At 35.3% G+C, this 17,773-nt stretch overlaps 1 protein-coding gene across 1 annotated transcript; it reads left to right on the plus strand.

Moving 5' to 3' along the window:
- The first annotated feature begins 3,139 nt into the window (after positions 1–3,139).
- NTS (neurotensin) lies at positions 3,140–14,434 on the plus strand. Its single transcript, XM_020883319.2, has 4 exons — positions 3,140–3,387; positions 5,149–5,210; positions 11,388–11,612; positions 14,090–14,434. The coding sequence occupies exons 1-4, from the start codon at positions 3,315–3,317 to the stop codon at positions 14,240–14,242; spliced, it is 513 nt and encodes a 170-aa protein (XP_020738978.1). The 5' UTR covers positions 3,140–3,314; the 3' UTR covers positions 14,243–14,434.
- The last annotated feature ends 3,339 nt before the right edge of the window (positions 14,435–17,773 follow it).

Genomic DNA, 17,773 nt, shown 5'->3' on the forward strand with positions numbered 1-17,773 from the left:
GAAGTTAACCTTACAAATGGAGATTGATTCTCCTTATTAAAGTAAAGGTCCCTTAAAAACGGGGTAACTTCTCCTCAGTTTTCAGAGCTTCCCTTGTCTCAGCTGTGTCTTAAAAATAACCAGCTCAAGATAATCAACACAGCAAAGAGGCATATTTTGGGAGTGTAATTTCTGCTTCCCTTCACAGTTGACCACAAACAGCTAGCAGAAACTGGAAGGAGTAGAAACGGATGAGATTTTCAGGATTCAAACTTGGAAAAGTTTACTTTGATAAGGCCATAAAATACAGCATTTTTAAAATGAAAGATAATGTCAGAAAGTGAGAGACAAAGAGGTCATAGAGAAGAAGGAAGGAAGATTCCAGATGGTAGAAATACTACAGGGTAAATTTTAGGTACTAAAGTATAAAAAGGTCTGAGAGTCCAGGAAGCTCTTTGTAAATGGGTTACTGGACCTCCAAAGGTAGAGGAAGAAATCACCGGAAACTGAAGAAACACTGTTTACTAAACAGTTCCTGAGCTTTCCCGTCTCCAAATTAAATATGTTTATAGACCAAACTTTGCAGTTGCCAATCCTTCAGGCATTTCTGTTGATTTTTAAAAATCAATAATCAACTAACACAGGTCTGAATTAAGTCACAGGAGAAACTCAGAAATCTACCTACAGTAGAGATGTTATTATCTGTGCTTAGTCGCTCAGTCGTTTCTGACTCTTTGAGACCCCATGGACTATAATCCATACCAGGCTCCTCTGCCCAGAGAATTTTCCAGGCAAGAATACTGGAGTGGGTTGCCATTTCTTATTCCAAGGGATCTTCCCAACCGAGGGATTGAACCCTCGTCTCTTGCATTGGCAGGCAGATTCTTTTACCACTAGTGCCACCTGGAAAGCCCCTTAAACCTATTTAGATAAACCTATGGAAATGGCATTCCACTTCAGTGTTCTTGCCTGGAGAATCCCATGGACAGAGGAGCATGGGGGGCTACAGTCCATGGGGTAGCAAAGAGTTGGACACGACTGAAGTGACTTAGCATTCAAGTATGCATGCATTCAAATAAATAGATAAAACCTGTTTTCAAGATCAGATGTTTATCTATATCATAATTTTACTATAAAAGTCACCTTCTTTTCCCTACAAAGAAAAATATTGTATATATAATCTATCTGATTTTGAATCATTTGACATTTGTTTACACTTTCCTTCAATTCTTCCAGATTTATTGTATTTAAAATAATTTCTACACTGACAGCTAATATTAAAGTGGTACATTTAAAACAAATTGAATTCCCATTATCCATTCTCCCCCTTTTTCATCTAACTAATTAGGGATAAATTTTGCCAACATTTCCCTGAGCCTCATGTATTAAAGAAATCAGTTGAGATAAATAGGAATCACACTTACTTTTTACAATCTGGCTGCTATCACACATTTGAAAAGATTAGGTTTTATATTTGTAAGTCAGAAGCTCATAAAATGACTAATTTAAATGTGATGCAAAGAATATACAATTTCTTGATATATTTATTGAAGTGCCCTTAAAGTATTCTGTCACAAAGATGTTCTAACAGTAAGAAGAAAGTAAGCATAATGCTCAGAATTCTAATATGATCAGTTAAGGGAAAAGAAAATTTTCAGACCTATATTGCGCCCCCTAGTGGCGAGAAAGCCAAAATTTAAAGTACATATTTCACATTTCTTTGCTAATTAATTACACTGTATACAAAAAACTTTCCTAAAGTGAGTTATATTCAATGCTGTGTGGCATGTAGGCCTGTGAAACAAACTAAAAGTAGTAAAAAATATCAGCCATTGTTAAATTCCTAAACATTAAATTACATGAATGACTGTTTTAAATTATTTAAAGATGGAAATTAGTCCCTCTTCTTACGTGTAGGGTAAAATAGAGTAGCCAACCCCGTAGACATATACTATAGGGAATAAATCAACTCTCTGTATTAATCAAGACGTCTTTTCTCGATTGTTACTATCTGATAGGTTTCAGAAGTGAGCAAGTCTCAGACCCTTTAACCTCAAACATTCACATTTCTAACAGCGCCATCTTTTCAGATCATGTCATATATCCTGAAATACTTAATGAAAGAAGAAAACTTCACTCCAAAAAACATTTTGAGCAATTTTCTACTGAGAACCCCGAGAGGGAATGAGTGTCATTGTAACTCTTGTGAAGACGCTGTCTTAGAAACAAGATCAGTGTACAGTGGTTATTTCGAATTGTCTCCTTTCCAGAAGCGCAGTCTCATTTTTGTGACTGTCACGGGGGAAGAGATCTGATACAATGGTGAGAGCCAGTGAGAAGGGGGTTGCAGACTACATGGGATGTGGCAGCAAGAATGAACGTAAAAGGCGCAGAGCAATGCAGACAGAAAAGGAGGAAAGTATCAGAAAACAGGAGTCAGTGATGCAGCAATACACATTTCTGCCTGCTAACACATAAATGATTTATAGTTGATTTTGTAAACATGAAACTATTTTTCTGAAACATTCAACCATAAGTCAGCATATGTAATTCAATCATCCTTCCAGTTACTTGTATAGATTTTACAATTTGTTAGGAAATAATACTCTTAGAGCTACTAGTCTCCCTTAAAATTGGTTTTCTCTCCTTTCTCTCAATTCTCTTGCTTAACATAGTATTATAACTGCTTCTCTGCTTATCTTCAACCTCCTTTCTTCTTCCAGCATATTGGCAACAGTATACAGCAGAACTATATTAGTCCTGAAACCACAAAATATTTGTTCAAAAGAATCCTAACTCTTTAACAACTTCCAAACCTAAGGAATTACTGACTTTGGGATTCATCCTGGAGATTTTGCTCACATTAGAAATAACAGATCTTATGCTTCACAAAATCAGAATGACAACTTCTTAGAGTCAGAGAATAAGAGGAAATGGGGGAAATAATAGTACTGAAAGAAATAATAATTCTTTTCCAGTATGCTCTATATGGAATTGGTTTTGAATGACTCCTTCTGTGCGTCATTAATCTGGAGCAGCAGTGGCAATTAGGGAAGATGTCACTGATCCTGGAGGTTCAGAAGTGGGGGTGAGGTGTGAGGGGACAAAGGGAAAGGGGAGGAGGAAGTGGGGTGGGTTGGAGATGAAGGGTACATCCTGAAGAGATAATCTCTCTATACTCATGACATCATCTCCTGCATATATATATAGGGAATGGTCACAGCATCTCTCATAGTTCAGTACTTCCAAAGTCAGCTGAAGGCAGGAGGAAGTGCTAGAGAGCCCCCTTCAGCCTGTCCTGACGTTTATGAACTTGGCTTGCTAGAAGGCTCAAGATGATGGCAGGAATGAAAATCCAGCTGCTGTGCATGATACTGCTGGCTTTCAGCTCCTGGAGTCTGTGCTCAGGTAAGCTCAGCTGCATTTCACAACTCCCTGAAATGATTTCTTTTTCTGTTTTTGCAATGCATTGTTACTAATGCTAATGTATCTGGGGAGAAGAGTTTCTCCCTTATTCTGATTTGCTTTTTAGTGGTAGAAACTGGTATTTTCTTTCTCTGTCTTTATGATCGCAAGAACTGAAAATTTTCCTTTCCCTTTTAAAATTTGCTAGGTAGTAAAAGGGATTTCAATGAGACACTTCATGCTCCTGTGTGCAATGTAATCACTGGGGGAAAAAAATATGTAAAACTTAAATCAAGCTGATCTAGTGAAAAGTACAGAAGTGGTGCCTGTCAAAATGCAAACTCATAATTCAAACTGATTCTATATGAAATGTTTTATCTCATCTTCATTCATTCTCTTAAGACATGGTGGCTTCTCCCTCTCAAAAATTATTTTCTTCATAGTGTGTGGATTAAGTTAAAATGAATATTGATGTTTAATGAATCAACTGAATAAAGCATTATTTGTAGAAAATGATCTCTAGGAAAACACAAAAAAATGCCAAGCTCTTTTAAGAATATATTTTAAGTAACTTTTTTCTGTGACAAGTAGACATATTACAAATTTCACTATTTTCTTGCATGTCATTTAAGTTAATACATAATGTAACTAGAATAATATCATTCTTATATTGATAAAAATTATTTCCCTATAGAGTATTTTGCATGTGATAATTAAGAAGAAATCATACATTGCTAAATATCTATCAATAGCTTACTTGAAAATAAATTTCAAATTTTAGAGAGCAATATGAAATATAATGATTGCAATGTGCTCCAACTAATATTTGAAAAATAATTGAATGATCACATCAAGGTGAAAAAAAAAAGGGATAAGGGTAGCAAAAATCATTTAACCTGTTTTATACTGTAATGTCATAAATATGACACTAAAATGTTAAATTCAAATTCCTGCTCTGATTTTCATTATAGTGTCCTGTAACTTTATTTCTATTATCTTATGTATTTTCCAAATTTTTCTTCTCTGTGAAATATTCCTTAGTGGAAACTGAAAGGATGTTCTAAAAAATATCAGAAGTCCATTTTCAACACTCTTGTACATGTATTGGTGGACATCTCTACTTTTGCTTAAATAATTTTTTAATAACCTGTGATAAAATTGCCAAATATACATAATTCTAAATCCTTGTAGTTTAATATAGAGAAAAGTAGAGTTTAAGCAGTTTAATATAGAGAAACAAATCTTTCAAAGTGTGTTTTGTAAAATAGCATCTCAAATAAAACAAATCTCAGTGTCTTTCTTATTCCAAATTTATCAATAAGTAACTTCCTTTGGTTTTGTCTTTTAAAAAATGTCTTGTACTCACCTTTTCATTATGTTGCTTTGAAAATAACAATATGTATATACTCTACCTATGTAAACTATTGCCAATAAAAATTAACCAGCATATTTGATGACATCTTTGTAGTATAATCACATTTTATTATCCTGTGATTTAGAGATTAAACAACTCCAGATCATTGAGAGCTCTCTTGGCATAAAATCATGTGCCTATTTTCTTAAAAGTGCTTCTATTGTTCTATTCTGTTAGCCTAAAATAAAACTGTATTGCTTTTTTAAAAAATATTAATATAAGGAGAATAAATACATAGTAAAGACAATAAACTTCTAAAACAAAGTTTTTTGAGATTAATCTTACATATCCAAGTTATAATTATATGATATGTGGTTATATAGTAAACATGTGGTTTTGATTTTACTCAGATTCAGAAGAGGAAATGAAAGCGTTAGAAACAGATTTATTGACCAATATGCATACATCAAAGGTAACTTTTTCTTTCTTTCTAAACCAAAGACTGAAAAACATATGAACTCTTGTTATAAACATGGTGTCCTTTTCCTATAGTAATAGCTTCCCATTGAGACTGAGAAGCTCATTGGGAGGCATTTTCTTCTGGGGGAAACTTTTCCTTAAGTTCAAAGGGCTTAAAGGTATCGATGTGACAGGGACAGAAGTTTAGTGATATCAATCACTACATTGCAAATTTAATTAAGTAGTCACATATTATTTATGTGGAAATCCTTTCTCCATTTCAATCACATTGTATACGATGAAAGATACACTGACTTCAAGTTAAACACATAAATGAAAATTAAGTGACATTTTTGCCTTTTGTTTTGATATTGGGGAGAGTGAAATGGAGTTCCTAAATTAAGAATGAAAGTTTGTGAAATCTGTAAAAGAGATGTGACAGGAAGTAAAGAGCAAAGATAAGCAAACAGCAACCTGGAGATCTAAGCCTACAAGTGTGACTTATGAACAATTTGATCTTAAGCAAGGGGGTTAGTTAACAGTGCTTGCCTTTGTGTCCTCATTTTTAAGTGTTGGGGTGGGAGTTTATGATCTCCTGGTTGTTATTGATTAGTTGCTAAGTCATGTTTAATTCTTTTGCAACCCATAGGCTGTAGCCTGCTAGGCTCTTCTGTCCATGAGGTTTCCCAGGCAAGAATACTGGAGTGGGACATTTACATGAAGTCCTCCTCTGGATTTAAATTCTCCCCATAACAGAAATGTTATTGGAACCTGCTTATTGTTTGTATTGAATCAGATAAAACTTTGTACTGGATCTTATTATTCCTCTCTTGGGATCTTGAAAGCAAGGTTTTTAGACTCCAGCCTATACCTAAGAACAAAAATTAGAATATACCCAGGTACCACACTACTATACAATTTTGATTTACCCAGAATGAAATAATCAGAATATATCTAAAAGTAGGGTTAGAGAACAGGGTTCCCAACCAAAGGATGTTTCTCAACAAAACAAAACAAAACAAAAAATCAAAAATATATTTTGAAGTGAGGCAGTCACCCTGTGTAATCACTGTGGTAACACGGGTCCCCAAGTTAAGGACTCCAGATTCCACAGATGCTGTGATAAGAAAGTAGGTGTTCAGAATTCCTCCTGCCACCTCAGGTCTTCCCTAATTAAATGGTGAAAGATATACTGGGCAGATATCCAGTGCAATACCTCTAGCATATAAGTAGCATATAAGTTGGATGTGGATGTGAAGGGCACATACCCATTTGTGTGTGTGTTTAAGTGTGTGAGGCATTATTATGTGAAAGCTAACAGACATATTTTCTACTATGGTCCTTAAAAGACATTTGGGTATTTCCACAATTGCCCAGATCTATAAAAGTTGAACACATTGAAACCAAATTCTACCATAACTTGTTAGACTTCCTATCACAAATGATCAAATTTTATTTAGTCATTAAAACTCAGTGACCTAGTATATTTAACTTTAAGAAAATGGACCCTTTGTTTAATATTCAATCAGAATATCCATGACTACAATCACTTCTACTCATAAATAGAAGTTAAGTCAATAGTCTTATTTGAATATTGAAGCAGATTAGTATGCCTTAGTGTCTTGGTAGAGATTTTACCTTTATGATTTCAAGTTTAAATTGATAAATAAAGGTCTTAAGTAATCTCCAAAATGCTTTATGGTTTGGGGAGTGCTAGCTACTTTGCAAAAATGTGGGAGTGCTTATGATTCCTTCCCTGATGAAGATACTGCAAGGGGAAAGCAATTCCAGTATATGGTGTGGTTTAGTTTTATTCTTAAGAAAAATACATAGCAAAAGTGTAGACACAATTATATATTTCTCTTTCATTCAGTTATTGAATATATCTCTAAAACAGATCATGGAAGAAAATTTGAATCCCATTGCCTCTTTGAAGTAAGTAAAATACAGACTACTATGAGGAAGCACTCAGAAGCATAATTATCCCAGTTTTGGTGCTAAAATGGGAACAAAAAGCTCATTTCTTGCTTTGTACAAAACTACTACCACTTATTTCTCTCTGATTCAATTCATGTTTGGTGTGGGTATTCTATGCAAATAAAAACTCTAACCTTTGACCATTTTAAGCTAATTACTGTATTTCAATTTTTAAAAGGACAGCATTATTAATACTATTTATTAATTAGTAACATTATTAATAATTGCATTATTAAAAGCTTTGAAAAACTCCAGCTTTCTTCTTTCCACTCTAAAGGTAAAATATGTGAGCAGTTTCAATTTAAAGTAAAACTGTTTAGACACTGAAATGTAGCAACAGAAGGTCAAGAGAAATGGCCAAGTTTGAAAAGAAGTGGAAGATAAAGGATTTTTTCTCACAATACAATCCTCTTCATCACCAATTCTAGTGCTTTGGTATAGTTTTATTAAGAAAGAGAGCTATCTGCAGTATGTAGAAAGGTCAAGTTCAACTCCAAAGACAACAAAGACAAGTGTGGACTTACAGCCAAGGAGCAGAGCTGGGGTGGGGGGAGGGGGATCAGTGTATGGAAAATTACTAAAAGGAAACTCTGCATCTAGGAGGATTCTTGCTAGACTGCTCAGCAGAATTCTAGCATGATCAGATACCAACAGTGAGGCATTTTTACGAACTTGACTCTGAAGGATTCTTGCTAAAATTGGACTCAGTTGGATGAAGGACAAAGACCAAGTTCAGGACCTCATCAGAAAGAGGGTTCAGGGGAGCCTGACTCAGATTTCATCAAAGAGAGACTCTTTGTCATTTTCTTGAATAAACTATTTAAACCTCATAAGAAATGTTCTCAAATATCAATGCGTGTCTATTTAGATACCGTATGGTCCAAAGTGCTCTCTCTGCTGTGCTTCCAGAGTGTGACAGGGGCTAAGGTGATATTAAATAGTACTGCTAAGTGATATAGTGACTGTTTTAACTGGCAGAAGAAAGCAAGATGCTTTATTGTTTTCTCAACCAAAAATTAATCAGACAACACAAGTCCTGACAAATAATTTATGAATAAAGCATTCTGTGGCTAATTAGTTTGAGGAGCACTGGATATTATGTTGGCACCATTGAAAAGTTGGCTTCCCTGGGGGTTCAGATGGTAAAGAATGTGCTTTCAATGTAGGAGACCTGGGTCTGATCCCTGCGTGGGGAAGATCCCCTGGAGAAGGGAATGGCTACCCACTCCAGTATTCTTGCCTGGAGAAGTCCATGGACAGAGGAGCCTGGCTGGCTGCAGTCCATGGGCTGCAAACAGTCAGACATGACTGAATGACTAACATATACACACACTGAAAAGTTTTAATGAATATTTGCAAGCAAAAAATTCTGGGGATACTAAATTCAAGAAGCTTTTAAGTTTCCTTTATTTATTTTTTTTTTTAATTTTTATTAGTTGGAGGCTAATTACTTTACATCATTACAGTAGTTTTTGTTATACATTGATATGAATTAGCCATGGATTTACATGTATTCCCCATCCCAGTCCCCCCTCCCACCTCCCTCTCCACCCGATCCCTCTGGGTCTTCCCAGTGCACCAGGCCCGAGCACTTGTCTCATGTACCCAACCTGAGCTGGTTATCCGTTTCACCCTAGATAATATACATGTTTCAATGCTGTTCTCCTGAAACATCCCACCCTCTCCTTCTCCCAGAGTCCACAAGTCTGTTCCATACATCTGAGTCATTTGAATCAGTTCTAATGAGATGGATGAAACTTAAGTTTCCTTTAAACTCAAGTTTTCCAATTTACTTGACAACAAAACTCCTTTTTAAAAACAGTGAGTACAAAGCTAGTGCTCTAAAGAAAATATTCAGATGATCTCTAAAGAGCTTTCTGAATATAAAATTTTAGCATTGCCTTAATTGGCAAGACATAAGGTGTTGCTACCATGGAATAAAGTATGTTGCCTCTTAAGTTTCCCATGGCAGAAAAATTGAAGCAACGGGGCTAATAATCATGTTCCAGGGGCCTAGTTGAAAGGATTTCCAAACTGGTTGAAAACATTATAGTGAATATCTTTGTACTTGGAGGTTTTCATGTCCCTAGGATAAAATCTTAATCAAAGGGTATGCACATTTACAATTTTAATACATATAGCTAAAAACACTTTTCAAGAAGTTATTGCAAGGTTTACTCAAACCAACAAATATTTACAAGAGAAAGTATTGTTTCTCCATATCCTCATAAGTACATCGAGTGTCCTTATACTTTTAGGATCCTTGATTTGCTAGTAGCCAAGCTGAACGTCATTCCACATATTTCTGTGACATATTTCTTCTTTGATGAGTGATTCTGTGCCTGTCTGCTCATATTATTTGCCTGAGGTTTAATATTTTTTATGGAGTATTCCCCAGTTTCTTTTTGAAGAGCTCCTCCTGTGTTAAGTATATCAGCGTTTTGTGACAGCTTTTACATTATAACTTGCTTTTGATTTTAGTTCAGGCTGTTAGTTTTCTAGAGATAATTTACAAATTTATGTATGTTAAAATTATCTTTTTCTTTATGGGTTCTGGTTTGGCTATTTGCTTAACAGTATTTTTCCAAATTTATAAAATAAATTCTATATATTTACATATTTTTATTTTTACTTATATTTAACTCATCTGGATATTGTTAGACAATTATATATCAATAAAAGTTATAACTAGATCTAAATCCAGATTTCCCCTGAGCCAGCTGTCTCAAGGACTTCAAATGCAGACTTTGCTATATGCTTTTCAGTCATATGGACTTGGATCAAATTTTAGACATTATATTCTCTTTTGAGTTTAATATTTATTCTTGCTCTATTGATTTACTCTTTGATTCAGTCCAGTTCATTTCAGTCGCTCAGTCGTGTCCGACTCTCTGCGACCCCATGGACTGCAGCACACCAGGCTTCCCTGTCCATCACCAACTCCCAGTTTACTCAAAGTCACGTCCATTGAGTCAATGATGCATCCAACCATCTCATCCTCTGTCCTCCCCGTCTCATCCCACCTTCAATCTTTCCCAGCATCAGGGTCTTTTCAAGTGAGTCAGCTCTTCGCATCAAGTAGCCAAAGTATTAGAGCTTCAGTTTCAACATCAGTCCTTACAATGAACACCAGGATTGATCTCCTTTAGGATGGACTGGATGGATCTCCTTGCAGTCCAAGGGACCCTCAAGAGTCTTCTCCAACACCACAGTTCAAGAGCACCAACTCTTCGGTGCTCAGCTTTCTCGATTACTCTTTGATTACTACCGCGTTAAAATATCTTTCGATATCTGGCAGAGTACGTCCTCCCTCATGGCCGTTTTCTTTTCCTAAATTTTCTTGGTTCTCACACATTCATACTTCAAAATTAAGTTCACAATTATTTCCATCACTCCCTCTTCTTCCAGTTTCCCCATATTGTCCAGATTGGTACATTGATTTGCAATGGCACTGCATTTGGAGAATAATTCAGAGAGAATTGGCACCAATAGAATCGATACTAATGTTTTTGAGTCTTCTTATTACAGCTTTGTGTTCATCACAAAAAAAATTTTATATTCCTTAGAAAAAAATTTATGCTTTCCTTCATCTGTGTCCTTTGAGGTTTATTAATTTTTATGTTATTTCATATTTAATTTCTCCTAAAATTGGCAAATGAGAAGGTTGTTTACTATGGTAATAATGATTTCATACAGGGTCTTATTAGAAAAGGATAGTTATTTTAGAAAATATTATAATTTTCAGATAAATAAATTAGTCAGCTTTGATGCTACCTATGACAACTATTAATGTGTGGAAGAGATTTGTGGTCTCACAATACTATATTTGCCATATTTATTAGTATCATCATAGTTACTGTTCCATTAGACACTAACCTGAAGTATAAAAAGAGAGTGGTATTTTAATATTTTCACCTGTAATGTATACATATATATTTATGCATTTCTACTTACTGTAATTTCTATTTTCTTTCTTTCTTGTGCTTGTGTATGTGTGTATTTATGTGTGTTAGCTTTATTGCCTTTGTTAAATAGAGGATATGAAGTATTTGGAGCTATTCAATTTTGTGATATGAAGTTACTAAGTTAATAACAGTGTTAGGTTAGAGTAACAGTTAGATCCTAAAAGGTAATGGCTTAGCACAGTAGAAATTTATTTCTAACTCATACAACACAAGGTTAATTACAACAGCTATTTCTTTCTACATTTCAGATCAGTAAGGCAAGTGTTCCCTCTTGGAAAATGAGCCTGCTGAATGTCTGCAGTCTTATAAATAACCTGAACAGCCAAGCTGAGGAAACAGGAGAGTTTCATGAGGAGGAGCTTATTACAAGAAGGAAATTTCCTGCTGCCTTAGATGGCTTTAGCTTGGAAGCAATGTTGACGATATACCAGCTCCGAAAAATCTGTCACAGCAGGGCCTTTCAACATTGGGAGGTAAAACAAAAGCAAAATATGAATATGATTATGGTTATACTAGTTAACTCTCATTTATACTGATTGTTTTAATCCTGATAATTATCATAACAGGAAGACTTACGAATATTAAGGAAGAATAAACCATGTGTTGAGGTTAACATTCCTTCAGATCTGCAACGTGTTTTGCAAATATTTGAAGTTTAGCAAAATATCTTTTCTTTGGTCTCTAAAGGGGGGTCTATCTTAAGGCAGATTTGATCCACATGCTTTTATTGTGGAAGGCGTGCTTAGGCAACTTTTGGTGCTGGTGGTGGTAGAGGCATACCGAAGAAATTTAGGAAACTCAAAATGTTTTCTTAGAAACACTAAGTCCTGTATGTTTGTTTATAAATAAACACAGAACACAAAAGATTTCATTAGTATTTGAAAATATTAGGTAAATAAAACTGGAATGATAAGAATATATATTTATATATTTCCATTTATACTTCTATTTCTATTTTAATTGAATGTGTGGATTATGGATTTCAATCCTCCTTAGAAGCTGAATTAGATTCACTATGGCTAATAAAGCCAAATTTCACTATACAGAACTACAACGAAGGAATGGATGTATATTATACACCACATGTGTAAAACAGACATCTAGTGGAAACTGCTATATAACACGGGGAGCCCAGCCAGTGCTCTGTGATGGCCTGGAGGGGTGGGATGGGGGTGGGTGGAACGGAGGTTCTAAAGGAAGGGGATGTATGTATATACTTATGGCTGATTTGCATTGTTGTATGGCAGAAACCAATACAAAAGCATAAAGCAATTTCCCTACAATTAAAAATTAAAAAATGAAATTAAAAATTTTAAAAATACTACACTGGTGACTCACCACCTTCGGTGTGAAAATATTTGAAGGAGAAAAGGCAGATGAAAATGCTTTAACAAAATTTATAATTTTCCCAACAATGGAAACATTTTTTTCAGATTAACCCCTAAGAGAAATTTACTTCATGTTTCATATTCAGGATTTACACCAACATGGGGGATCTGAGGGTGCCTTTCCTGCTAATATAACCATCTCTATCACACTATCACAGAGATACCCTGTAGAAAAGAAGAAATGCAGTGCAGAACTTCTAGAATTTATTCTAACTTGTAAACCAAAAAAAAATATTTTCCAGATTAAAATAAAATGAAAAAACTGGTTTTAATTTTTCTTGCTGGACTGTTTATCCTCTAACTCCAATTCCAGTTAAATGATTTTCTCTTTAAACTATTATGTCAATAAAACATGGAAAATTGGGAAATGTCAATTATGTGCTGTTTATTCAGAAAAAAAATCCTTAATAAACTATAATACACAAAAATCAGGTGCACATAAGATTAAAACTTTTGCTATTTGAAATGTTATAGAGTGATTAAAATGAAATGATAATATTATTCAGAGTGTGGTACAAATAATTACAGACTATGTGCACAGAGAAACAAAAGATTAAGAAACTAGATTGTCTTACAGTAGCTGTTTTTCCTTCTCTGAAATTGAATAGCTGTGGGTTGAAATAAAGTATTTGTGATATGATTCACTGCATACAGACTATGATTAAAAACTTGGTCTCCTATTTAGTACTAGTTATAGTCACCCCCAAAGTTTACACAATCACAAATATGAATATAATTCTTATCTTGAGCATTAGCATTGATTTGTTTAAAAATTTTTTGTAAATCATGTGCAAAACTCTGGGAAGAGTTTCTAAATATTTTATGCTGGTTGAACATTTTGAATCAGAGCAGTACTATCTGAAAAAGTGTTTGGAACTAATTTTAGAATATAGCATGTTCAATGAGATATTAAGCAAGATTCTACATGAAGATTAACTCCCTTGAGGTTTTGAATGTGAACTTGATTTTAATGATTAATTAAAGCAGCACAAACAAAAGATGTTTAACACTTAAACAGAGCTTTCACATGTTAATTCTAAAACAGCTGAGCAAGTAAGCAGAACAAGCATTCCTCTCTCTATGACTGAGAAATGGATCTCTAGAATGGCTTTCAATTCAAATAATTAACAATGGAATATAAATTTCTATTGACCTTTGAGGCCAAACTTGGTTTACTAAATTCAAATCTCTATATTTGTTGTGATTTATGATATATTTCCATCTTTTGATCTATCATACATTGAAGAAAAACTGAAAGTAACATTAAGTGCATTTTTTTTTAATTTGGAGGTATTAATATGGCCTTGACAAATAAAAAAAAAGTTTAAAGCTAGCTTGATGAACTAGGGAGAACACTAAACAGAGAATAAAAAAATCATGTTTTCATCCTCTCAGCCACCTGATATCTACCTGTCCTTAAGCAAAACACTTAATTGCTATGAACCACATCATCAACATATGTCTTACTGTCTGAATGCAAATGAGATAAAAGGTAGATGAAACACTTTGAAATGGAAGACTTTATGCATGTAAGTTTGATTCATATTCTGTCTATCTTGCAGTTGATTCAGGAAGACATTCTTGATGCTGGAAATGACAAAAATGAAAAGGAAGAAGTGATAAAGAGAAAAATTCCTTACATTCTGAAACGGCAGCTCTATGAGAATAAACCCAGAAGACCTTACATACTCAAAAGAGGTTCTTACTACTACTGAGAGGATAAATACTTTATTTACATGTGATTGTGATTTCTTTTAATGAAATATCAAATTATATTTGTGTGGAAATGTGAGAGAGCACAATTGTTTTGTCTCTTCTACAGTTGTGGTTTATTAGATGTGATTTTTTTCTGCATTACTATAAATTGGACTAAATGTTTTAAAATAAATCTAGATCTTGAGCATGAAGTGTTGTGTATAATTGGAGTAGATATTAATTAAGTCACATAGAATGTTTTGTCATTTTGCAAAGCACTTAATGGGTTGTCAAAACAGTTAAAATTTTTGCCATTATAAACCAAATTAAAAGCGATTAGAACAGTTGTACTGCAAAGTTTAGCCTACCTGTCATTAACCCAGAACAAAGTAATACCTGTTTTATTATTTGAATGTTTTATTGAACTGAAACACATGCTCTTTTCCAAGACTCACTCATTAATTTCAGCTATGGGGAAGGTAATAGAAGTAAAATAGGACCATCTTCAAAGAATGATTAATGAATTATTGTTAATTATGCTTATCTTAATGAATGATCTTAGACTGAATTTGTTTTTCTGTTAAATGAACTTAACAGCTAATAAAAAGACAACAGCCATCAGAACTATGCTTCTTTGCAAATTTACTTCCATTAGAATAGTTACCCTTATCCACTTTTCCCCCTCACATTCAGTAAATGATAGCTTTATTTTTAACCTCACTGTGGAATTTGTGTGACTAATATGTTTCCCACTTAGGAGAATATTTTTGAGGCAAAAGGAATACTTTAAATAACTCCTCATAAATTTCCTTTAAGACTGTAGTTATGGTCTTGTAAACCCTCATAGTCCTCTCAACCCACCATTAACAGTGGTCTCCTAGACTCCTGCTTTGACAGGTGGCCTATGAGGACCTCTATTTACAGCACTGCAACCAAGTCCCATAGTCATCTATGAAGGAAGATAACCAGGTTTTGAGTTATTCTGGAATTAAGGAGTTTTGAGAACTCTATGTCCTTTAGTTGAGAGCACTCCCTGCTGTAGGCTAAACTCCACTTAGTAGGGTTTAAGTGTAGTCCACCGATCTCTGAGTTTTTTTCTAGGAAAATCATGATTTCTCATAACCACCTCCCTACCATCTTTTACAATGCTATCAGCTTCAACATTAAAAAGTGCCCAAGGAGCTGATCCTAAAAAGGAAACTATTCCATAGTGATTAAGAGTGTCCACTCTGAAGTTGGAATGCCCAGATTCAGCCCCACTGTTCACTAGTAATCTTGGACACCTCTCTGTCCCCTCAGCTACAAAATGTCAGATCTGGGCGAGGGCAAAGTGGTCTGATATGGCATAAAATGCTTAGGACAGTGCCTGGAATATATTAACCACACTACATTTAACAGTTCTTCTAGCCACTTTCATACGGGTTTTCCTTTCTCCTTCAAAAAACCACAGAGCATAACACAATTTCGTGGTTTAACCCTTGGCATTTTCAACAACAGCTGCTCTCCTATTACTTGCTTCATTCATTATCCAAGAGGAGTTTCACCTACATGGGCAAAATCCCTCCACAATCGCCCCCTCAGTCCCTGACATCTTCACTTCCAATAATAAACATTTTAGCCATTTCATCTCATCCCATCATTTCCACAGTCATGCTATAGAACTTATACTCTCAATAAATTCAACTTCTCCAAAAATCTCAATTTCAAACACTCTGCTCCCTCTATCCATGTCATCTTCTCTTTTCAGTTCATATAATCTATGATTCTCACTCTACCATTTATGATCTCACTTAATCTATTGCCCACCTCTGTTCACTTTTTAACTAGGAATCACACTCTCACTTTACACTTTACTTAGCTTAGATTCTATCATCCAAAACAAAAATCACTATCTTACTACACTCAACATCCTGTCCTTCTACCTTATATGAGCCTATGGAAACACCATTAGTTAAACTGAAATCTCCCATTGATTCTGACCTTCCCTGAGAAGCTGAACATAGCTGGAGAAAAAACCCCCAACTTGTTGAAGAGACATACTTAAAATCTGTGATCCCAAATCTCAAGTGGGTCCTTAGTACTGCCCAATATCCCTATTTCATTTGCTCAATAAATTTTGCCTCTAATTTTCTCTACTGGTTGTTTTATATCTTATCTTTTTCCTTGAATTGCAACTCTCTTCCTTCTCCTCACATGTGTCAGATGCCTTTCCAATGATCTCACCTAAAATTCAAAGCAATAAGGAGAAAATTATATCATTTCCCTACAACTGAATGTAACAATCCCCATTTACCCTTTGTTCCGTTTCAATGGAGGAACTGTCTCTTCTGAGGTTCACTGCTTTATTTCTGCTTGTCAGTAAATGGTCCTACCACCTGCTGAGGTTAAAAAAAAAAATCTAGTCATAATTCTTAACTCTTCTCGGTAACACGCCACCACCCAAGTGGCTCAGAGGTGAAGAATCTGCTTGTCAAGCAGGAGACATAGGTTTAATCCCTGGGTTGGGAAGATCCCCTGGAGAAGGAAATGGCAACCCACTCCAGGATTCTTTCCTGGACAAACCCGTGTTCAGAGGAGCCTAGTGGGCTATAGTCCATGGGGTCTCAGAGTCAGACGTGACTTTGTGATTGAGCATGCACTCACACTCTAATACAAACCTGGGATTTCATCTATTAAGAACTTTTGCTGGCTTTGCATTCAAAAGACATCTCAAATCTGTCTGCTTCTTGCCACATCATTCATCGTTATTGCTTTAATTTGCAGAATTCCCCCTCTTGCAGGACTGTGACAATTTCTTCCTAGCCACTTTCTCATTGTCTTTCTATTTATCTACATCCATATAGCTGAACAAGGTTTTAAAAAATATTAATTAGATTATATGCCATATGTCTCTTCTCAATCCCCCACAATGTCTTTCCATTTCACTTTTTTTTTTCTAATGTGGACCATTTTTTTCAGCCTTTATTGAATTTGTTACAATAATGCTTCTGTTTTATGCTGTGGTTTTTTTTTGGCCAAGAGGCATGTGGGATCTTAGCTCCCTGACCAGGGACCGAACCTGCACCCGCTGCACTGGAAGGTGAAGTCAACCTCTGGACTGCCAGGGAGCTCCCTCCATTTCACTTTGAATAAAATCATAGTTTGTCGTGAAAGGCCTGAACTGCTCTGGTATTTGTCTACTCTACTGAATTCTGCTCATCCTCCTCTGGTCTCAGGGATTCCTGGGTGGCTCAGACAGTAAAGCATCTGCCTGCAATATGGGAGACCTGGGTTCGATCCCTGGGTTGGGAAGATCCCCTGGAGAAGGAAATGGCAACCCACTCCAGCACTCTTGCCTGGAAAATCCCATGGCGGAGGAGCCTGATAGGCTACAGTCCAATGGGTCGCAAAGAGTCAGACATGACTGAGTGGCTTCACTTCCTCTGGTCACACTGGCCTTCTTGTCATTCCTTTAACATATCCAGTTTGTTCTGCTCCAGAGCCTTTACAGATGCTGAAACTTCTTTCCTGGAAAGCCCTTCTGGTTAAAAATCTTTTTTCCTGGACACAGG

Source organism: Odocoileus virginianus, chromosome 24 (assembly GCF_023699985.2).
Source record: "Odocoileus virginianus isolate 20LAN1187 ecotype Illinois chromosome 24, Ovbor_1.2, whole genome shotgun sequence".
Classification (NCBI taxonomy): Eukaryota; Metazoa; Chordata; class Mammalia; order Artiodactyla; family Cervidae; genus Odocoileus; species Odocoileus virginianus.

Excerpts from the sequence above, each read along its gene's own strand:
- NTS (XM_020883319.2), top strand. The coding sequence starts at position 3,315 with ATGATGGCAGGAATGAAAATCCAGCTGCTGTGCATGATACTGCTGGCT. Across the intron at positions 3,388-5,148 it reads CTCCTGGAGTCTGTGCTCAG|ATTCAGAAGAGGAAATGAAA; the intron begins GTAAGCTCAGCT and ends GATTTTACTCAG. Across the intron at positions 11,613-14,089 it reads GGGCCTTTCAACATTGGGAG|TTGATTCAGGAAGACATTCT; the intron begins GTAAAACAAAAG and ends TCTATCTTGCAG.